Source organism: Pongo abelii, chromosome 5 (assembly GCF_028885655.2).
Source record: "Pongo abelii isolate AG06213 chromosome 5, NHGRI_mPonAbe1-v2.0_pri, whole genome shotgun sequence".
Classification (NCBI taxonomy): domain Eukaryota; kingdom Metazoa; phylum Chordata; class Mammalia; order Primates; family Hominidae; genus Pongo; species Pongo abelii.
This window is the reverse complement of record NC_071990.2, coordinates 17,062,815-17,086,224: the sequence shown is the minus strand read 5'-3', so window position 1 is coordinate 17,086,224 and position 23,410 is coordinate 17,062,815. Positions and strand designations below refer to the sequence as shown.

The 23,410-nt window shown below is 40.5% G+C and overlaps 1 protein-coding gene across 1 annotated transcript in view; it reads right to left on the bottom strand.

The window, feature by feature from the left end:
* Nucleotides 1-2,552: 2,552 nt before the first annotated feature.
* STMND1 (stathmin domain containing 1) overlaps nucleotides 2,553-23,410 on the bottom strand; it is a 29,312-nt gene continuing 8,454 nt past the window's right edge. The window contains exons 2-5 of the mRNA XM_009241447.4: nucleotides 19,065-19,242; nucleotides 13,136-13,281; nucleotides 4,638-4,769; nucleotides 2,553-3,275 (exon numbers count right to left, since the gene is read on the bottom strand). Coding sequence (XP_009239722.3) covers nucleotides 2,988-3,275; nucleotides 4,638-4,769; nucleotides 13,136-13,281; nucleotides 19,065-19,242 — 744 coding nt within the window. The 3' untranslated portion in view covers nucleotides 2,553-2,987. The remainder of the gene's footprint in view (nucleotides 3,276-4,637; nucleotides 4,770-13,135; nucleotides 13,282-19,064; nucleotides 19,243-23,410) is intronic.

Below are 23,410 nucleotides of genomic sequence, written 5' to 3'. Positions count from 1 at the left end.
AGAAACTCTGATTGATTTCTTTTTAAGATGTTCATCACTTCCTTTATTTTCTGGATTGCTTTAGAAGTTTCTTTGTACCGCTTTTTGACCTTGTCCTGTATCTCATTGAGCTTCCTTGCAATCCAGGCTTTGAATTCTTTATCTGTATTTCTGAGTTTCCATTTTATTTAGAAACCATTGCTGGAGAGCTAGTGCAATCCTTTGGTTTGTCACTATATTCAGATTTTTCATGGTGCAGAATCTTTGTGCTGGTTCCTTCTCATCTGGAGATACTGGCACTTCTAATTTGTGTTATTATTTTCCTGAAGATAGGGTTTTTTCTTTTTCTTTGTTTTCCTATAATATTGTTTTTTTTTCTTTCCATTTCCTTCCCCCCTTCTCCCTGTACAGTTCCTGTTACTGTAGAGGAACTGTACTGTACCCCAACAGGGTAGGGTCTTTTGGCTTTGCTTCTATGTAGCCCTATGCATTTCTTTCAGCAGGTTTTATATTGGGCTGTGCAGTTTGACCTACAAGCCCTTAGATGGCACTTATAGGTAGGAGCCAGCCAATGTGGCGGTGTATATACTTGATCTTTGTTTGTTGCAGAAGCTCTCTGTTGCCTTCGGCAATGGGGTGATTTGTGGAATTCACAGTGGTCTGAGCTCCCCTATGCAGCCCCGGAGGGGGCAGGGGCAGGGGCCATGATGGGTGGGGCCAGACCAGGCAGCTTTGCCTGCACATTCCCTAGTGGCAGAAACAAGCGCAAGCTCTGAGGGATAATCTAGCGGGTGGCCACCAAGCAACCAGAGTTGTGCCTAGGTGTGGAGCTGGGAAACCTCCTCAGTCCCAAGTTTTCTGCACAGGGATGGGAGTTGGCCCAAATTCCTAATGCAGGAGATTAGGTGCTCCAGATGCCTGAAGATCTGCCTGGGAGTAGAGCAGAGAGGGCCCCTCTGCACCAAGATCTCTGCACAGGAAGGGTGGGGTGATTCAGGCTGCTGTTCCAGGTGAGTGGGTGTTCCGAATGCCTGGAGAGCTGTCTGGGCATGGAGTGGACAGGGCACCCCTGAATCAAGATATCTGCATAGAAGGGGTGGGACAACTCAGTCTGCTGAACCAGGCAAGCAGTTACACAGTATCTTTAAACACATTATTTCATCTGATTCAACTCTGTGACAGTGGCTATCCCAAATTAACATGTAAGGTAATTGAGACACAGAGAGCCTGCATGCCTCAGGGTCAGGTTGTAAGAAGTAGACTGACTCTAATGGTTTTGGCTCTCCAATGAGTTTTGAAGAAGCCCCTCTACCTCCTTCTGCCACCACCATCATACCTCACTGGCTGTAGGTGTCTGAAGTCCTACAGGCTATACGAACATATACAACAGAGATCCCTAACCTTTTTGGCACCAGGGGCCGGTTTCGTGGAAGACAATTTTCCCATGAACATGGGGGAGGGTGTGTGGATAGTTTCAAGATGATTCAAGTGCATTACCTTTATTGTGTGCTTTATTTCTATTCTTATTACACTGTTATATATAATGAGATAATTATACAACTCACCATAACGTAGAATCAGTGGGAGCCCTGAGCTTGTTTTCCTGCAACTAGATGGTCCCATCTGGGGTGATGGGAGACAGTGACATCCGAAATGTGTTGCTTATGTCCAGTCTACTCCATAATCTCACTTTGTTTGCTGTCACTGCAGAAAACCCTGCTGCACAAAGATAGGATGCTAGAAATGGAAGCAGGCTTTTCAGTGCTTTTGTGGCAATGTCAGGATATTCCGCCTGGACTTTAATTCAGAACATACAGAGATTTGAAGTTGCCTCAAACATACTTTTAAGGCCACCAGATGCAGCTGTACGATTGAAGCACATCAACTCACTTGCCACTCTAAAGCCTGCCACCAGATGCAGCTTCATTGTCACTTGGCACTCACTGATTTTTGATATGTGTCTGCAAGCAAATGAGGTGGGTGGATTGTTTGAGCTCAGAAGTTTGAGACCAGCCTGGGCAACAAGACGAAACCCCATCTCTACAAAAAATTAGCCAGGTGTGGTGATGCATGCCTGTAGTCCTAGCTATTTGAGGATCTGAGGTGGGAGGATTGCTCGAGCCCCAGGAGGTCAAGGCTGCAGTGAGCCAAGATCATGTCACTGTACTCCAGCCTGGGTGACAAAGTGAGACCCTGTCTCCAAAAAAAAAAAAACCATCTAGAATCATAAGACCGGATAATTGATTGGATGTGAGTGGTAAGGGAGGGAAGAACCAAGGTATAATTCAATAAGATGAGGACCAGCAGCTTCTCAGCTCAGCATGTCTGCAGGTAAGACACACACTGGTAGCAGGGCTGGCTCCCAGTCTACCTGCACCCTCGCAACTTCCTTCCATCCCTAGCCTCAACTGAAGTTCTTCTGTTTTCACAAGAAGAAAACTCTATTCTTTATGTAATTCTGAGAATTAGATATTGCTGACTTAAACTATATGGATAAAACTGTAATTCAGCCAACTTCAAGACATTGCTTTATTCCTTCACAACACAGAGAAAAAAATTCATAAAACCATAGACATACAGCATAAAAAACATATAAATCATTAAAATACTTAATACAAATCCATGCAATTTGTTTTAAAGGACCAGCAGAGGATGGACCCCGCCACAAGGCAGGAGTAAACAGGAAGGATTTCATTTGGCACGAACTTATTCATGTAAGCTGAAGGCACTTATAAATTAAAGACATCTCCATAATGTTTGAAGCCACACAAAGGAGAGTGCCAAATAGCTATGCTGGTCAAGTCTCCCCCTCGCTCTTTTTTTAAAGCTAGCATAGCTACTTAATTTACTCAACTAACCTTCAGCCTGTGCAGCCCACACAATCATCCTTAAGCCCAAGGCAGAAATCCCAGTGGAATGAGGTCAGTCAGTCAAAGAATATGAGACATACTACAAATGTCACAAATGGGGAGAATGAATGCTTTCTTATGAAATTCACAAAAAATGGCTTAGTAGACTATGTCATCTGCTTGGTTGTAGGACATGTCTGACTCCACGACCCCAAAACTTTCATCACTTTCGTTTCTATCAATCAAGGTTGCATCACTTTTACTCTTCTTCCTCTTCAATGGTTTTCCTCCCTGCAGGTCAGATGGTTCAAATCCAGCAGACCTCACCCTTTGAAGTTCTTTGGCAAATGCAACCTCAGCCCCACCTAGTTCAGCTGAATCTGAATGATTGACTGAAGGCAAAAGTCGGTCACTCCGTAGCCTTTTTCTTATTTCTTCTTCTTTAATCTGAAATGCAGTATTAAAGAATGAAAAAGAGCCTGAATAACTTTCTACAAGTTGTGATTAGTGTTGCTTGTATTGAACATTCATGGCTTCTCTATGTCATTATTCACTCATATAACAAATATTTGTTGGGAAACTCTTGTTGAAGAAGGCAGACACGGGGCCTACCCTCATGGAGCTTGGAATCTGGTCCTTGCTCTCTGATACGCCAATTAGAGAGCTGGTAAATGAAGGCTGTCAGACCCAGCTGTGAAGGCTGGGTCTGGCCAATGGCATGTGGAGGGTTGTGGGAGCCCTTGGTGAAAATGCAGCAGGAGTAATTTAGCCTGATGCTCTGCAGCAGCTTCTCTCAGTTTAACACCAACACCCCAACCCTGCCTCTCCTCCTGCCCCCAGCCTCAATTGAAGTTTCTCTTTTTCCATATGAAGAACACTCCATACTTCATTTAATTCCACGAATTGGATGTTGCTTACTTATGCTATATGGATGAAACCGTAATTTTCACCCAACCTGCTTTATTCCTTTACAACAGAAAGGAAATTTTTAAGAAAAACCACTAAACATAACATATAATAAAAAGCATAAAGATCATTAAAATCCTAGCTATGGGCCAGGCACAGTGGCCCATGTCTGTAATCCCAACACTTTGGGAGACCAAGGCAGGAGGATCATTTGAGGCCAGAAATTTAAGACCAGCCTGGGCTACATAATGAGACCCCATCTCTAAACAACTTTTTTTTTTTTTTTTTTTGAGACGGAGTCTCGCTCTGTCACCCAGGCTGGAGTGCAGTGATGCGATTTCGGCTCACTGCAAACTCCGCCTCCCAGGTTCACGCCATTCTCCTGCCTCAGCCTCCCGAGTAGCTGGGACTACAGGTGCCTGCCACCATCCCCAACTAATTTTTTGTATTTTTAGTAGAGACGTGGTTTCACCGTGTTAGCCAGGATGGTCTCGATCTCCTGACCTTGTGATCCGCCTGCCTCGGCCTCCCAAATTGCTGGGATTACAGGCATGAGCCACTGTGCCTGGCCAACAATTTTTTTTTTTTTAAATCAGCCTCATGTAGTGGTATGGGCCTGTAATCCTAGCTACTCAGGAGGCTGAGACAGGGACCACCTGAAATTTTGGGACCACCTGAGCCCAAAATTTCAAGATTGCAGTGAGCTCTGAGCATGCCACTGTACTCCAGCCTGGGCAACATAGTGAGACTTTGTCTCTTAAAAAAATTAGTAAAGTAATAAAAAAAAACCTGATTATAGATCCATGCAGTTTGTCTTAAAACTGCTGATAGGAAAGGTCTGGCATGAGATCATTTTAACAGACAGCAAACTCCTCAAGCCTAGAGCATCTGAGAGCTCACTACCTTCCTGTGCTCCTCGGCAGCCTCCATCTTCTCCTCGATGTCCTTCATTGTGAAATCCTTCACTTGCTTTTTGATCTTGAGTTTTTTCAGTCTGGCAGGTGGCTTTCTCAATGGCTTCTCAGTCGTAGTCAACTGGAATAAAACATCTTTTTACATGAAGAAACAATCATATTCACTGGCAGAAGAGAAGGGCAAAAGAGTTAGAATAAACAGTTTAAAATGTAAATTCTAGGCTGGGTGCAGTGGCTCATGCCTGTAATCCCGGCACTTTGGGAGGCTGAGGTGGGAAGACTGCTTGAGCCCAGGAGTTAGAGGCCAGCCTGGGCAACATAGTGAAACCTTATCTCTACAAAAATGCAAAAAATTAGCCAGGTGTGGTGGTATGTGCCTGTAGTCCCAGCTACTTGGGAGGCTGAGGGTGGAGGATCACTTGAGCCCAGGAGGTGGAGCTTGCAGTGAGCCAAGATCGTGCCACTGCACTCCAGCCTTGGCAACAGAGTGAGACCCTATCTCAAAATAATTAAATAAATAAATAAAGTAAATTCTAAAAATCTAACTTTCCAGGCGTAGATTAAAAAAACCAATGTGAAAGTTGGTAACAACAGAATTATAATGATAAGATCTATTAGATGCCTTAAAAACACTAGGCTATTACAAAAAGGCCCTATGAATGCAGGTGTTCTCAGACTGTATAGAAGACGACCCCTTAGAAGGAAAAAATCTTGAGAATGAATATAAGATGAAAAGCAGTGGAGAATGGGGGTGAATTTGTAGTTTAAGGTGAAGAGTTCAACCTGATGATTTTATAATATTCCACAAGCTACAAGTTACTTTCATCTGGGACAGAGATTAGTTCTCACTGCTTCTGGTTTTGTGGTAGAAAGAGATAATTAACGATTACTGAACAACAACTCTGTGCTGGGCTTTGCTGGAGGAACTTGACAAACATTTTCATGACAGCAGGGGAAAAATCCCACTTCATATGATCAACTACCCTTTCAACAGTTCAAAGCAGTAATGATGACTTTCTAATTATTATTTCTAGTTCCAAAATAAGTAAAATTGTCATAAAGTATTTATGAAGAAAGTTTTAACGTGTTTTTGTTTTAAAAATTAGTTTTAAGATAATATAGATGGATTATAAAAAATATAACTGATACATAAATCATCTCCTTATCCTCTATTTAACCACCTCGCCTCCAGTCCCAGTCTTTAGCATGAACCTTTGTAAAGAGTTTAGTGTGTGTCTTCCCAGGTATCTACTCTGCACACACACACACACACACACATATATATATATGTACACACATATATATGTTAAGGATATCTGTAATGTTAAACAAAACCTAAATGGAGTTATACTATACACACTGCTTTGCAATTCACTTTCTTCAATTAACTTAATATGGACGTCTTTCTATATAAATATAGATTTATTACAACTGGGTGGGGGTAGTTAACTCCAAGGCTGCATTACAAAATGAACTGAATATTGTTCCAGATAATTTCTCTAAAGACTTTTTTTTAAAGACAAAGGAGCTATTAATATTCGGTGTAATTTCTAAAAGACTGTTTCTCCAGACTATAATGCTATAGGTACCGGGAAAATAAATCAAAGAGAGGCAGTTTAGCAGAGTAAAACAAGGCAACAGACCGAGACTTAGTCAGCCCTGGGTTTGAATCCTGGCTGGGCTATGGAATGACGGTTTTTTTCGTTTTTGTTTTTGAGACCGAGTCTTGCCCTGTCACCCAGGCTGTAGTGCATTGACACGATCTCGGCTCACTGCAACCTCCGCCCCCCGGGTTCAAGCAATTTTCCTGCCTCAGCCTCCCAAGTACCTGGGATTACAGGTGTGTGCCACCACGCCCAGCTAATTTTTGTATTTTTAGTAGAGACGGGGTTTCACCATGTTGGCCAGGCTGGTCTTGAACTCCTGACCTCAGGTGTTCCACCTGCCTAAGCCTCCCAAAGTGCTGGGATTACAGGCGTGAGCCTCCACGCCCAGCGTGTGCATTGACTCTCTATGATTCCTTAAACTCTGCAAGCTATGGTTTCCTCGTTTGTAAAAGAAGTTTAATAATACATATTTTGGGATTGGTTTTAAAAAAGAAAGAAAAGGATAAAGTAGCCACTCTGCAAATGATAGCTACTTTTCATTCAGTCAAAGCAGTGACTTCTTCCAAAGGCAGAACACAAACTCATAACCAGGACAAAGCGGAAAGGGGTGAAAACACAGAGGGGAGGAAGGAGAGCCTACAGCCAGGGGGATCATCAGGCAGCAGGCATAAGCTTCAGCTCTGGGGCGGCAGGAATGCCCAGCGCATAGTGGAAACCCGCAGCTCTTCTCTTTGGTCTCAATTTTCTCAACTGTGAAGCAGCAAGGGGGCAGAGGCCTGTTAAGCTTCCTTTCAGCTTTAAAATCTATGATTCTCAGGAAGTCTCCTAAAGAAAAAACATTTATTGACGTTTTGGCCCCTTTAGAACCATCTGATGGTTTATGGGGTGCAAAGTTTTTCACTACTTGAAAACCGTGGAATGTTTGTCAAAGGAAGTTCCCTCTCCCATCATCATTTTGTGTTATTTTTATGACAATTGGCTCCTAAGTTTCCTGCTGGCAAAAACCACCCGCTGAAAAGAGGGAAATACTTGCTATGGCGGCTCAACTAGAGATACTGTGAAATTAGCAAGAAAATGATTTTTTAGGGATGTTCATGCATAGAAGGCTAGAAGAAAATTAAGTAGTAATCCAAGATCCACTAAAGAAATGCCAGATTAGGCTATACATAGGAGCCTGAACCTTGACTAAAATTCTGAGATCAGTAGTTCTGAGAGAACTTGGATTTTTCTGTTTTGGTCACCTCTTCCTGTGGCTTAATTCTAAAATGATCCTCCCCACAGAGGAAGTTAATCCTACCTGTGCAAGCCATGTTCTTTCTTGAGTTCCACATTTTAAGTAAAAAAATAAAAAACCTGTAGAAAGATATCTGTATTCTTTACAACTGAATTTTATGAAGTCAGAATTTATCATATGTTGGCACTTAAAAATGTTAACAATGAGCTGGGTGCAGTGGCTCACGCTGTAATCCCAGCACTTTGGGAGGCCGAGGCAGGCGAATCACTTGAGTTCGGGAATTCAAGACCAGCCTGGGCAATGTAGTCAGACCCTGTCTCTTAAAAAAAAAAAAAAAAAAAAAAAAAATATATATATATATATATATAAAACAATGATCATCTTATGCTTAGAGAGGTGTTACCAGTGGAAACAACACATCGACAACAACAAAATCAACCTACAGAAGTTACCAGTTCAATTATTTTCTTAAAGAATACTTTCAGAGGACTGCCAAGTTCAAAATGCTACAATTAGATTAGAGTCCTGTTTCTAGCTACTGACTTGTATATTTTACTTCTTACATACACTGTGTATTCCTCAGAGCTTTCTTAATTAACTATTGACCTACAGATGAACCTGTCTTCATTTTGTTTCCTTAAGGGAGTCTTGTGGATAGAATAGGCCAATCCTGCAAAAGAGCCCTTCATTCTTGTTTTGTCACTGTTAGACCTCCTGGGGAAGGTCACTCTGATCATTAGCTGGCGTTATTGAGTCCTAACTCAGTCAACTTCCTCCTCCTTAAAAAATTCTCCGTGAGGTTCAACAAATAATGTTAGAGACTCTTATGCAATGTGAACAAACTCTGCAAGTACACTTCAGGTTCCCAAGTACAGAAGTCACACAGAGAAGGGAATAAACTTTGACCAGACACAGAGGTCAATAGTGAATTCACAGAGCCTCAGGTAGGCAGACCCAAGACGTGCTAAGTGGCAGGGAGAAATGAATTTGGGATAAAAGACAAACTCAATAATACCTATGTGGATAAATGAGAGCCAATCACATCTCTCTAAAGAGGTCTATACCTATCCATACACATATTGACATGTGTACATAAAACCAATGTTTGTTTACAATATAGTCACTTAAGTCTAATTAGAATGTTTAAAAATACACTGAAAGATTCACTCAACAATCCGATACTTAGCTTCTTAATCTTATATTTCTTACATATCATTTTAACTCTTAATTTTTTTTTTTTTTTTTGTAGAAATGGCATCTTACCATGTTGCCCAGGCTGGTCTTGAACACCTGGCCTCAAGGGATGCTCCCAGCTGAGCCTCATAAAGCCCTAGGATTACAAATGTGAGCCACCATGCCTAGCACATTTAACTCTTTTTTTTTTTAATTGGGTTTTTTATTTGACAGGGTCTCGCTCTTTCACCTAGGCTGGAGTGCAGTGGTATAATCAAGGCTTATTGCAGCCTCGACCTTCCAGGCTTAAGTGATCCTCCAGCCTCAGCCTCCTAAGTAGCTGGAACTACAGATGCACACCACCATGCCCAGCTAATTTTTTTTTTTTTTGTAGAGATGGGGTTTTACCGTGTTGCCCAGGGTGATCTCAAACTCCTGGGCTCAAGCCATCTGCCTGTCTTGGTCTCCCAAAGTGCTGGGATTACAGGCATAAGCCATCTTGCCTAGCCTGATTTTAACTGTTAAGTAAACATAAAGTATTCTAGCATAAACATCTTGAAAGCTGGTTATCCAGAGATTACTATGGAATTACTGTGGTATTCACTGGCAAGATTACAATGAAAATTAAGAAAAAAGACAAAGGGGGCTCTGTGGTGGACACAGATCCTCCCCTTACCTCTAGGGAGAGACTGGCTTAAGGGGGATGCCGCTGATTCGGAAGAGGGATCTTCATGAGGGACCTTCATGAAGGTGAACCCTCAATTTTCAACATCCTTTATTCAATTTCACTCTAAATAACTCAATGAAAGATAATGACCTGGCTAAGAAGCAGCCAGATCTAAGTCTGAAATGCCCTTGTATTTAAATATACTATTGGCCCACATAAGAAGTCTTATTTTTAAACTATTCTCCTTGGCTGCTTGGCTAGTTCTGCTGGTAGAGCATGAGACTCAAAGTATTTTCACATTTATTCTATTTTTCCCATAATATTTTATTTAAAAGAATGTTATTCCCTAGAGCAGTGAAGAAATAATATTTACATGTCTGTTAAGATTCACCACATTGTAGTAACTGCTGACATAATAATATCTTTTTTTGACTATCCCTTTTTTGTTTCCCTTGACTTCTTGTTTTGTTTTTAGCCAGTTTTATCAGTCTGGGTTTGGAAAAACTTATTAAATATTAGATATTCAAAGTATTAATATTATTAATGATTAATATTATCTAATAATATTTCCATTCTTAATATGGTTCCCCTCTCAGTCCTTCAATATTCATTCTCATCTTTTTACATTGGCCTCATAACTCTTCCCAAAATATGCAAGACACCTGGTGTCTGACACGCATATGTTCTCAGCTACCTCTGAATTGAAAGAAGTTTTATCCGTGACACAGAAACTGCATCTCTTTTATTTCCTTAGGCTTCCTGAGTATAATCTTAGTTCCTATTCCTGAAATGGTATATTTTCAGGAATATTTCAGAATTCTCTTTCACAATGAATAGGGAATCAAGAATGATTTCAAAAGCTTTAACCCTTCCCAGCTTTGGTAATGGATTTGAGAGCGTTGTGTAGAGTTCTGGTGAAACTTCACGGCAGTAGTTCTCAACCTGGGCTGCCCATGGGAATCACCTGGGAGCTTTCAGAAGTGTGAAAGCAGGGCCACACGCCCAGGCTGTGTGGTCGGAAGTGGTACCTAGACACTGGGATGTTTGAAATATCCCCAGGTGACTCCAATGTACCGGCAGGTTAAGGACCACTGGATTAGACGATGAAACAAGAGAGCTGTGTGTTGCTGCCTGGTCTGTTGCAAGCCTGGCTTATGTTGGGATATCTTGGCCTAATACCAAAGCCAAAAAAACAAAATTGTGCTATTCCTGAAGCCTGTCACATTTAAATCCTTTTGAGAACGTTCCCAACAACCATTCTATATGCCTATATAGTATGAAAAATAGTCTTCATCTTTGATTCACTTAATGATGTTATTAAAAGTCCAGCCCATAGTTATTATTTTTTTAAAGGTGCATCTCTTTCACAAGGTAGTCTATATTAATTAACCTTGTAGGCTCCCTTGCAAAGTCTAAGTCAGAACTCATTCATCTCTGGCAATTGAATCATGGAGAATGTTTTAATGTGATTCCTACTGGCGTATGTATGTAGACATCGAAGTATCTATAGCATTTCCCTTAAGAAGACATTGCTTAGCTACTGAATGTTTCCACAATCTATCTGCCTCCTCTCAGACTTGCTTTCCTTTTTCTTTTGACATGCCTTATTTTTTCCTGACCCCTACAGACTTACCTACAGCTAGAAAAAAAATCTTTCCTCTCCCCTCTGATATTAAAAACCCATCCTTCTTCTAGCACTTTCAAATAAGATAAGGCACTCCAAAATGCCTTGTATCATGATAGCGTTGTGCAAATGTAAATTGCCATTATGTTGGCATTATCTTTTCCATTATATAATCCATTTTTACCTTCCTTTCCGCCCTCCCCCCATCCCCCAACATCCTCTTATTATTGGCAGCTCTGATAATGTTATTCACAAGGTTTGGCAATCTCCTTTCCTTTCCCCCAAATACTTTCTGCAGGATTTATTTTCCTTTTTCAAAAGAAAATGCCACTTTGGCTTTTATTCATGAGTTCTCAACATTCCTCATACACAAAGAAGGAAATTAACTTTATTCAAACATTAAGTGACTCAGTCTAGGTGACAAATTTGATTTAAATAACGAGTTTTTAACTCTGAATGGACTGTTTTCCCTACAACACAGGGATAGACAACCATTAAGTAGTCTTTGGGGTAATTTCTGGTCTCTATTTCCACCATTTCCTTTTCTTTCTTTTCTTTTTCATTCATTTTTTTCTCTGGCTTCTTTTCATTGTTATTTCTTTTTTTTTTCACTTTCTCTCTTCTGCCTGTACTTCAAGGACTACTGGTAGTGCCTGGGAGCATTGGCTTAAAAAAAAAAAACCCAAACAAACAAGAAAACAAAACAAAATAACAGCAACACCTAAGTCTGCTATCTTCTTCACAGGTTTATACAGAATTTATTTAAAAATTTAGAATTCAGTCAGGTGCAGTGGCTCACACCTGTAATCCCATCACTTTGGGAGGCCAAGGCAGGTGGATCACGAGGTCAGGAGTTCAACACCATCCTGGTCAAGATGGTGAAATCCTATCTCTACTAAAAATACAAAAATTAGCTGGTCGTGATGGCGGGCACCTGTAACCCCAGCTGCCTGGGAGGCTGAGGCAGGAGAATCACTTGAACCCAGGAGGCAGAGGTTGCAGTGAGCCAAGATCGTGCCACTGCACTCTAGCCTGGGTGACAAAGCAAGACTCCATCTCAAAAAAAAAAAAAAAAAAATTTAGAACTCTAGACTTTAGGCAAGCTAGTTAAAATCAGAGTAAAAATATTATTCATGCTGAAGAAAAACTATGACAGATTAATCAGGATAAATTAACAAAGAAAAATAATAGTACAGCAATTTCTAGAATTCTATTTAATTCCTCATGTTTGATTTTGGGGTGTGCCTATGGATAAATGTATAGCCATATTTGTTTTAGCTTTGGCATTTAGGCCTATTTATTTTCTTTTTTAAAGTTTTACTTTATTTTTAATGGACACATAATTGTATATATTTATAGGGCACAGTATGATGTTTTGATACATGTGTAATGATCAAGTCAGGGTAATTAGCATATCCATCACCTCAAACACTTGTCAGGCCTATTTTCTTACTGAATAAATCAGATTCAGTTTTACATTTCTAATGCCCTGTACAATGCCTGTTACATAGGTAGTGCTCAAGAAAAATTGTTGAAAGAATGAAAGTATGTTATTCAGTGGGGCCTATTGTTTCTCAAATTTAGTAAAACCCAATACATGTTTTACTGGATCAATTAATCATTAATAATTGGAGCAATCTCTGAGTCCACAAAAAAGGATGGTGTATTAGTCTGTTTTCACATTTCTATAAGGAAATACCTGAGACTGGGTAATTTATAAAAAAAAGAGGTTTAATTGATTCAGAGTTCTACATGGCTTGGAAGGCCTCAGGAAACTTACAATCATGGTGGAAGGCACCTCTTCACAAGGCAGTAGGAGAGAGAATGAGTGCAAGCAGGGGAAATGCCAGACACTCATAAAACCATCAGATTTTGTGAGACTCACTCACTATCATGAGAACAGCATAGGGGAAACCACCTCCATGATTCAATTACCTCCACCTGGTCCCGCCCTTCAGACCTGAGGATTACAATTCAAGGTGAGATTTGGGTGGGAGCACAGAACCAAACCATACAAGATGGTGTGCAGAGGTGTGGGGGGAATTTAAGGGAGAAAAATCTGACTTAAATAAATGCTGTTATCTGTATTGTAATTTGCATATGCTGGAAATAATGACTCATGATCAATCATATTTTATGCTAATTTTAACTATAAGCTAATGTTAATTATAAAATTACTTGCCGTGACATCATATGATTCTCCATTTCTAAATACTTTGCTGTGGCTTTGTATAATTCCTTGAACAATTAGTTCCTCCAGGATATCTGATGACTTCTGTCTCTCTCGACTGTCTAGGGGTTGGGGTTTATTGATTAATCCATTGGTCACTAGGTATTCCAAAAAAGAAGAAAAGAAAAAAGAAAGCAAAATTTAAGAATGAAGATTTTTTTCAATCAAACGCTAAATGGATGCCTTCTAAACCATGCTACTTAATTAGATCTTAGTTTCAACACTTAATATATTTCTATTATAAGTCTTTGTGATCCTTTGAAGTTCAAATTCTTCATGTTCTTACAGAGGATACACATCAACATAATATACTGTTTACTTAGCAGATCACATATTAAGATAACAAAAAGCCTTTCTGTGTGCTGCTGTGGACTGCCTTTTTGTTGTAACAACACTCATACACTTGGGTACGACGACGTTGGTTTGTTGGACTAATTATGAAGCTAAACCACAGCTAAGAATCAGATACTCTTGGTGATTCTTTGAGTTGTGGTTTGGTTTCCATGCTTTGTATACAAAGGATAAACAGCGTGATGTTGCCAAGAGACTTCTAGTTCTGCAACCCTAAGTTTATAATTACGCCATCTGCTAAGTCTACATAAGTAAAAGTATGCCTTTTTGAAAAGAGTCTTTGAACCAAATCAGAATTGGAGTTAGAGTGATATCAGCTAAATTTTTATTCATGATTCTAAAAATGAGCACTGAAACAGTTTATGGGGGAGTCTTTATAAGCTGCACTAATGAAAGAGGCTTCCCCATTACAAATCATCCAATTATATAAATAAGCAAATAAGCAGCCGAGTTTATGCCATCACATTATAAAATAAAGGGTGCTGGCCTGTTGGGCCAAAGACAGTTTTGCTTTTCCTGTCAGTAACAGTGCAATGGGAAGTCCTGAGAAATGAGCTATTTTCTATGCTGACATCATCAGGAAGTCCTGATAGGAATCTAGTCCATTCCATTTAGTGGATGGCATCTTCCCACAAAAATTTCTTTCTTTTTTTTTTTTTTTTTGAGATGAACTTTCACTCTTGTCACCCAGGCTGGAGTGCAATGGCGAGATCTCAGCTCACTGCAACCTCCTCCTCCCGGGTTCAAGTGATTCTCCTGTCTCAGCCTCCCAAGTAGCTGGGACTACAGGTGTGTGCCACCATGCCTAATTTTTGTATTTTTAGTAGAGATGGGATTTCACCATGTTGGACAGGCTGGTCTCGAACTCCTGACCTCAGATGATTTGCCCGCCTCAGCCTCCCGAAGTGCTGGGATTATAGGCATGAGCCACTTCACCCAGCGAAAATTTCTAATCTCAATGGTTAGCAATGAGACTTTTCATGAATTTGTGCTGGGAAGATAGAAAACACACACACACAGACACACACACACACTAATCAGATGCCTCTCACTTCAGCATATTAACCTCTCCGGTATAAGAGATTTCTAGGATTGGCCACTGCAAGTAACTCCAACAGTTTTCCTCCTATCTCAGTATCTGTCCAGTGCTGCTTTTTCTACTCTTGCAAGTGTTTGTAATAGAGCCGCTTCTCATTTTAAAGTGCTCTGTACAGATTTTGGCATGGGGTAGTAAAACATGTTGTACGGGGAGGTCAACTAGAAACTTGAAACAATGGAGAAGATTTCAATGAAAAGGTCAGTGGTGAATCTCCTTCAAGGAACTGGAATGATTTTTTGGTTAGAGGGTGGCCTTAGCTGGGCGCGGTGGCTCATGCCTGTAATCCCAGCACTTTGGGAGGCTGAAGCGGGTGGATCACCTGAGGTCGGGAGTTCGAGACCAGCCTGACCAACATGGAGAAACCCCGTCTCTACTAAAAATACAAAATTAGCCAGGCATGGTGGCACATGCCTATAATCCCAGCTACTAGGGAGGCTGAGGCAGGAGAATCGCTTGAACCTGGGAGGCGGAGGTTGCAGTGAGCCGAGATCATGCCATTGCACTCCAACCTGGGCAACAAAAGTGAAATTCTGTCTCAAAAAAAAAAAAAAAAAAAAAAAGAAGAAGGTGGCCTTGTCTGGAAGGGTCAATATAATAACAATGACCATTTACTGAGCACTTAGGCACCTGCACTATACTGAGTACTTGATACACTGTATGTCATCAAATGCAAACATCAACTCTGAGAGTGCTATTATTATCCCTACTTTAGAAATAAACACTGATGTGAGAGAAGCTAATTAACTTACTCAAGGTGATACAGGTAGCATGTGTGTTATCCAGGGCTACATCCAAGTCTGCTAGGCTCCAACACTCATGCTCTCAACTGTCCCACTGTTCTCCTCCCAAATAGGTCATGTAAGTGGTTCCACTGTCAGTGGTTCATTTATCTCCCAGGATGTTTCTAAAAGGAATGTCATGTTTGACATCTGTCGCTAACATAATAAAATTATCGTAACCATTCTGATCCATTCTTTCTGGAGTTCTCTAAAGTGTTTGGCTTGATATTTACAGCAGCTAACTTATACAGAGATTCCTGGAATATGTCAGTCATTTCAACTAATTTTCATGCTTTCTTGGGACATTGGAGAATATTGGGGATTGTTTAAAAACCATGTTGTGCTTCTTTTTGATTATAAAAGTGATAGTTACTGTAGTAAATTTAGAAAATACAGAAACTAGTAAAAGATTAAAAAAAGTCCATGCTTTCACCACCCAGAGATTACCATTGTTAATATACAAAATTTTATTTTTGTAAATTTGACATCATACTGAACATACAGTTTCATTTCCTATCTAGCTAACATTTATGTTCACATTTTCTGATGTCATCGGAAACTCCTCATAAGCATAAGTGTAAAAAGTGAAATTATACAAGAAAACACGGGTGAATTTATCTTTAACCTTGGTGTAGGGAAAGGCTTTCTAACTGTGACTCAAAATCCAAATTGAATTTTAAACATTTATAATGTTACTAGATTAAAAATAAACTTTTGCATAGCAAAAACCCCATAAACATAATGAGTTGAATATAGACATAATGTACCTCCTAATTTGATGTATTAAGAAAGACACAATATCATTTTTGGTATTCTTGCTAAAATTGTGTAACCCTGGCTCATGCCTGTAATCCCAGCACTTTGGGAGGCCAAGGCAGGTGGATCACCTGAGGTCAGGAGTTCAAGACCAGCCTGGCCAACATGGTGAAACCCCGTCTCTACTAAAAAAAAAAAAAAAAAAGCCGAGTGTGGTGGCGGGCACCTGTAATCCCAGCTAGTCGAGAGGCTGAGGCAGACAGAATTGCTTGCTTGAATCTGGGAGGCGGAGGTTGCAGTGAGCTGAGACTGCACCACTGCACTCCAGCCTGGGTGACAGAACGAGACTCTGTCTCCAAAAAAAAAAATATGTGTAACCCAAATCCAATCAGGAGAAAAGCTCAAACAAACCCAAATTGATAAACATTCTGCAAAATAAATGTTTTGTACTTTCCAAATATATCAAGGTCATAAAAGACTAAGAAAAGCTGAGGAGTTGTTCAGATTAAAGAAGACTAAAGACCATAGATGACTAAATTAAACATGTGATCCTGGATTAGATAGATCCTGAGTCAGAAATTCATTTATAAAGAACAGTTGTGAGACAATTGACAAAATTTGAATATGACCTATAGATGAGATAATAGTACTACATCAAAGGTAATTTCCTGGCCGGGCGTGGTGGCTCATGCCTGTAATCCCAGCACTTTGAGAGGCCAAGGTGGGCGGATCACCTGAAGTCAGGAGTTCGAGGCCAGACTGACCAATATGATGAAACCCCGTCTCTGCTAAAAATACAAAAATTAGCCAGGCATGGTGGCGGGTGCCTGTAATCCCAGCTACTCAGGAGGCTGAGGCAGGAGAATTGCTTGAACCTGGGAGGCGGAGGTTGCAGTGAGTCGAGATGGCGTCATTGCACTCCAGCCTGGGCAACAAGAGCAAAACTCCATTTCAAAAAAACAAACAAAAAAAGGGTAATTTCCCAATTTTGATCCTTGTATAGTGATTATGCAAAGAGTTTCCTTGTTTTTAGGAAATACACACTGGAGTATGTGAAAGCAAAGTGGCATTATGTCTGTAACTTATTAACAGAAAAAAATCTACTTGCATAAGGGGGGATATCATAATGCAATGTGGCAGAAGGCTAACATTTGGGGAATCTGAGTGAAAGAATATAGGTGTTCTTTGTTTTTTGCACCTTTTCTTGACTCTGAAATTATACGAAATAAAAAGTTTTTAAACAAGGAAACACTTGGGGAATGTTAGTGTGAAACTTGATAGTCTTAAGAAATATACTCTGCAGGGTCAGGTGCAGTGGCTCATGCCTGTAATCCCAACACTTTGGTAGGCTGAGGCGGGTGGATCACTTGAGGTCAGGAGTTCGAGACCAGCCTGGCCAACATGGTGAAACCCCGTCTCTACTAAAAATACAAAAATTAGCCGGGCATGGTGGTGCATTATTGTAATCCCAGCTACTCAGAAGGCTGAGGCAGGAGTACTGCTTGAACCTGGGAGGTGGAGGTTGCAGTGAGTGGAGATTGCACCATTGCACTCCAGCCTGGTTGACAGAGAAAGACTCTGTCTCAAAAAAAAAGAAGTATACTCTGCAGATTTGAAGAGCAGAGACACAAAAAGGAGGATGCCAAGGGCTGAGACAGAGAGAGAAAACTGGGCAGAGGACAAATAGAAAGTTCAGGGTACTAGGTCCTACTCACTCTGCGGTAAGATGCTTCCTGAGGACTCCTTGACGCTGCATTTTAGAAACATCTACTTTGGTGGCTGACTTCCTCCCTAGCTGTTCTCTCTCAACACCCTTCTGCTTACCTGTCACCCTCTTCATGCCACCTTTAACATTATACACACAGCTGGTAGCACTGACTGTTCTGGGTCACCAGGTCCCTGTCTGCCTGACACTCTGAAGTCTGTGACCAACACTGATATTTAGCATTCATGTTGCTGTCTAGAGGGAAGTTGCATCAACAAAATTATTGGAAAGAAAAAAATGTATTTGTCAACCTAACACATAGAAGGGAGGGAGAGTCCGTTCCTGTGCTGCATTCCTCAACCTCCTAGTCATTCTCTGAGGTCACACTGACTACATCAGAACAGCAAGGGGAGGGTGAATAGAAAATCTGTGATAACCTGAGTGTGCCAGGGAAGTTCAAGAAATAGAATCACATGTATGAACCCATCTGTTTTCCAATCCCAACTTGTACCTAGAGAAGAAACAACAGTGATGGGGAGGAAAAGTCTTCCCCCCCTGAAATAAAAAGAGTACTTTTCCTTGAGGGCTGTGAAGTTCAATATGTTTCAAAGGCTGACCGAATATAAATAAGATGACTTAAATCGACACCAGGCGGTAACTCAAGTCAAGGGAAAACACACCATAGGAAAACCTACAAATAGTTTCTAAATAGCACAAGTAAGTCATAACTACCTCTTTCACATTTCTGAAAGATTCTTTTGTTGTATATTTGCTGATACTTTGGATGGGAAAAGACAGGGAAAACAGTTTATTGTAGGTTTTATTTATTTTTGTAAATGTAGAACTTTCCCTTGGAAAGATGTTATCATCGTGGGAGTTTAAATTCCTTTGAACTGTGCAAGTCCCATTCCTAAAGTCTGGCTTTAACTCCCAATAAAGCCTCTTAGTTTTTTTTTTAAAAGATGGTCTTAATTACTTCATCGACAAGAAGATTAATGCTTAGCATTATTTACTCACATAATGAAGGCCTAAGGCTAAATTCTAATGTTTCAGAGACAAAAGCACTGCCATTTAATGTACTCCATGGCCCAGAAAGCAATGATAAAAGGTCCACCAAATAAACCTTGTAAACGTATTTAGAGACACAGTATTTTGTGAAGATCTACGTGAATGGGGGCAGAGGGAGGTTACCTGAATTTACTCTTCTGTTTCTTTCACTAGGAGATGGAGAATTTTCTGACATGGTTCCAGGTAAGCTTCCCATCTGGACTTGTTCCAGGCCTTCTGCAATGTCCACAGTATTCTTGGTCAGAGCAGCTTCCATCTGGGGGCTGCAATTTTCCCCAGTATGAGGCGCACCGACATCAGCCTGTGAAAAGGGAACAGTTTTGTTAGAGTCAAGATTTCTTGGTAAATAAAAACAATGTTGCAGGGTCTGCTTTGTGAATATTTAGCCAGCTAGTATCTGTGGTGGGCTGTATAATACCCAGGAAGCCATAGATCGAGGTCCCCAACCCCCCGGGCCACATACCAGTACTGGTCCATGGCCTGTTAGGAACTGGGCTGCAGAGCAGGAGGTGAGAAGCGGGCTAGCCAGCGAAGCTTCATCTTTATTTGCAGCTGCTCCTCATCACTCACATTACCCCCAGAGCTCTGCCTCCTGTCAGATCAGCAGTGACATTAGATTCTCACAGGAGCACAAACCCTATTGTGAACTGCACATTGCGAGGGATCTAGGTTGTGTACTCCTTGTAAGAATCTAATGCGGCTGGGCGCAGCAGCTCACGTCTGTAATCCCAGCACTTTGGGAGGCCGAGGCGGGTGGATCACCTGAGGTCAGGAATTCGAGACCAGCCTGCCCAACATGGTGAAACCCTGTCTCTACTAAAAACAGAAAAAATTAGCTGAGCGTGGTGGCAGGCACCTGTAATCTGAGCTACTTGGGAGGCTGAGGCAGGAGAACCCAGGAGGCAGAGGTTGCAGTGAGCCGAGATGGTGCCACTGCATTCCAGCTTGGGCTACAAGAGTGAAACTCCATCTCAAAAAAAAAAAAAAAAGAACCTAATGCCTGATAATCTGTCACTATTTTTCATTACCCCCAGATGGGACTGTCTAGTTGCAGGAAGACAAGCTCAAGGCTCCCACTGATTCTACATTTTGGTGAGTTGTATAATTATTTCATTATATATTACAATGTTATAATAATAGAAATAAAGTACACAATAGAGGCAATGCTGTAGAGTCATCCTGAAACCATCCCCCCAACCCTGGTCCATGGAAAAACTGTCTTCCACAAAACTGGTCCCTGGTGCCAAAAAGGTTGGCAACTACTGTTTTAAGCCACTAAATTTGTGTGAATTGGCTATAGCAGCAATAGAAAACTAATATAGTATCTAATAGGCATCTACCAGGTAAGAGCTACTATGCTGAGCATTCTGGAGGATACCAAGATAGACAAGTTCAGCATTGAGTGTGAGAGTAGAGGTACTATGGTATTAAAACAATTTATAATAATGAAGCTATATTGTTTTTGCTGATTAAAAAAGTAATACAGGCTGGATGTGGTGGCTCACGCCTGTAACCTCAGCACTTTGGGAGGCTGGGGAGGGGGGATCGCTGGAGCCCAGGAGTTCGAGACCAGCCTGGGCAAGGTGGTGAAACCCTATCTCAAAAAAAAAAAAAGTGATGCAGACTTATTGTAAAAAATAATTGAATAATATAAGAGAATTGCAATGGTCAGTTTTATGTGTTAACTGGGCTAGGCTATAGTATCCAGTTATTCTGTCAAACACAAATCTTGGTGTTACCATAAATGTGGTTTGTAGATGTGGTTAATATATATAATCAATTGACTTTAAGTAAAGGAGATTACCCTTGATAATCTGGGCAGGTTTCATCCAGTCAATTGAAAGGCTTCAAGATTCAAGAGTAGAACTGAGGTCTTCCTGAGGAAGAGGAAATTTGCCTGTGAACTGCAGCTTCAACTCCAGGCTGTTCTTTTTGACTACCTGCCCTATCCTGTGGATTTTGATTTTCCTAGCCAGCCTTCATGACTGTATCAGCCAATTCCTTACAATTTACCTATCTACCTATCTATCTGTCCATCTATCCTACTGGTTCTTTCCCTCTGGTAGAACCTTGATTGATAGAGAAACACAGTAGAAAATAAGAAACAATATCTTCTAGACAGAAGCACTACTAACATTTTAGCATATCATTGCCCAGATGTATTTGCTCACATAACCTTTAAAAATAAATTGGAACTGGCCAATAATCACACGAGAAGATGTTCAATATTATTAATCAGTAGAGGAATGCAAATCAAAACCACAGTGAGATACCACTTCATATCCCCTAGGATAACTATAATGAAAACAACCCATAATAACAAGTGTTGGTGAGGATGCGGAGAAATTGGAACCCTCATATATTGCTGAGCAAATGTGAAATGGTGCAGCACTTTAGAAAACACTTTGAGAGCTCTTCAAAAGTTAAACATAGAGTTACCATGTGACCCAGAAATTTCACCCCTAAGTGTGTACCCAAGCAAAATAACATCTGTTCTTGCAAAAAACCTGCACACAAATATTCACAATTATTATTTATAACACCGCAAAAGTGGAAATAACCCAAGTGTCCATCAGCTGATGAATGTATAAATAAAATGCGGTACAGTCATCCAAAGGAATATTATTTGGCAAGAAAAAGAAATTAAACACTGACATATGTTGCAACATAGATGATACTTGGAAATATTATGCTAAGTGAAAAAAGCCAATCACAAAGGCCATTCATATTGAGAATAGGCAAATTTATAGAAACAGAAGATAGATTTATTGATTGCTTAGGGTGGGGAAACGAGGATTGACTATTAATGGGTAGCCATTTCTTTGCAGGGGGCAAAATTGTTCTAAAATTAGATTGTGGTAATGGCTGTCAACTGTACATTTTAAATGGATGCTATGATTTGAATGTGTCCCTTTCAAATTCAGGTGTTACCAATATGATAATATTAAGAGGTGGGAACTTTCAGAGTTGATTAGGCCATGCGGGATACTCCCTCATTAATGGGATTAAGGTGTTTAAAAAGAGAAGCTTCACACAGCTTCAGCTAACTTGCTCTGCTTTTCTGCCACGTGAGGACACAGAAGGACAGCCCTCACCAGATAATCAAACCTTCCATTGCCTTGATCTTGGACTTCCTATGAGAAAGAAATTTCTGTATTTTGTAATTTACCCCGTCCATGGTATTCTGTTATAGCAGCACAAACAGACTAAGACAGTAGGTGAATCATATGAATTATACTTTAATAAAGCTGTTTTAAAAATAATAAGAATTACATATTAAATTATATTATATTTCTGTAACCTGCTTAACAGTATATAAGAAACATTTACCTATGTCAACATATATAGGTCTACCTCATTCTATTTAGCAATAAGGAGTAGCTACTTATCTGATGATGGCATTAGAGCTCATTATGTAACTATGCCACAATGTATTTAACCAAGTCCTACTGAAGGATATGTAGGTGTTTCTAACTTTTCAATATTATAAACTGTGTTGGAATAATATCTGTGAATATACATCACTGTGAACCCGTGAACCCATCCAATCATTCCATGAGAATACATTCCTGGATGTGGATATGCTGGGTCTAAGGATATGCACATTTTATGTTAATATGTGTTTCCAGAATGCCCTCCATAAATACTGCACTAATTTATAATCCCACCTTCTCCATTCAAGGAGTCTATTTCTTCAAACCACAGTTCCATTGCTTGTAAATAGGTCAAAACAAAGCATAAAAATGGCCTCTTGGTGATTTAGTAAACCATTGATGACAAAATGCTGGTCCTTGTTAAATTTTTCACAGTTCCACAGCAAAATAAGAACAATGTAATGAGTTTTTCACAAAGCTGAATTAATTTAATTTAAAGAACTGTCATTTATTTTTAGAGTAAGTAAATTTTAAATGCTAATGTGTTCAGAAAAACTTTTATCGTATCTCCCCTGACTATCATGTCTTCTCTCTCCAGGTGCTGGCCCTCTTTCATTGCAAGTTTCCCACTTCTCATTTCAACGGATGCTATCAAGGTCTTCTCCATCTAAGACACACATACCACAGGAAGTCTCCTCAGTGTCTCCAGAAGAGATAAGAACACAAAGAACACATGCATCTTCCACTTGGTAATGTCTTCCCAGGATTCTTTTAATGTCTATTTTTTTTTTTTGAGACAGAGTCTTGCTCTGTCACCCAGGCTTGAGTGCAGTGGTGCGATCTCGGCTCACTGCAACCTCTGCCTCTCGGGTTCAAGTGATTCTCCTGCCTCAGCCTTCCGAATAGCTGGGATTACAGGCGCGCACCACCACGCCTGGCTAATTTTTGTATTTTTAGTAGAGACAGGGTTTCACCATGTTGGCCAGGCTGGTCTCGAATTCCTGACCTCGTGATCCGCCCACCTCGGCCTCCCAAAGTGTGGGATTACAGACATGAGCCACCGCGACCGGACTCATTTAATGTCTGTTGATTTGA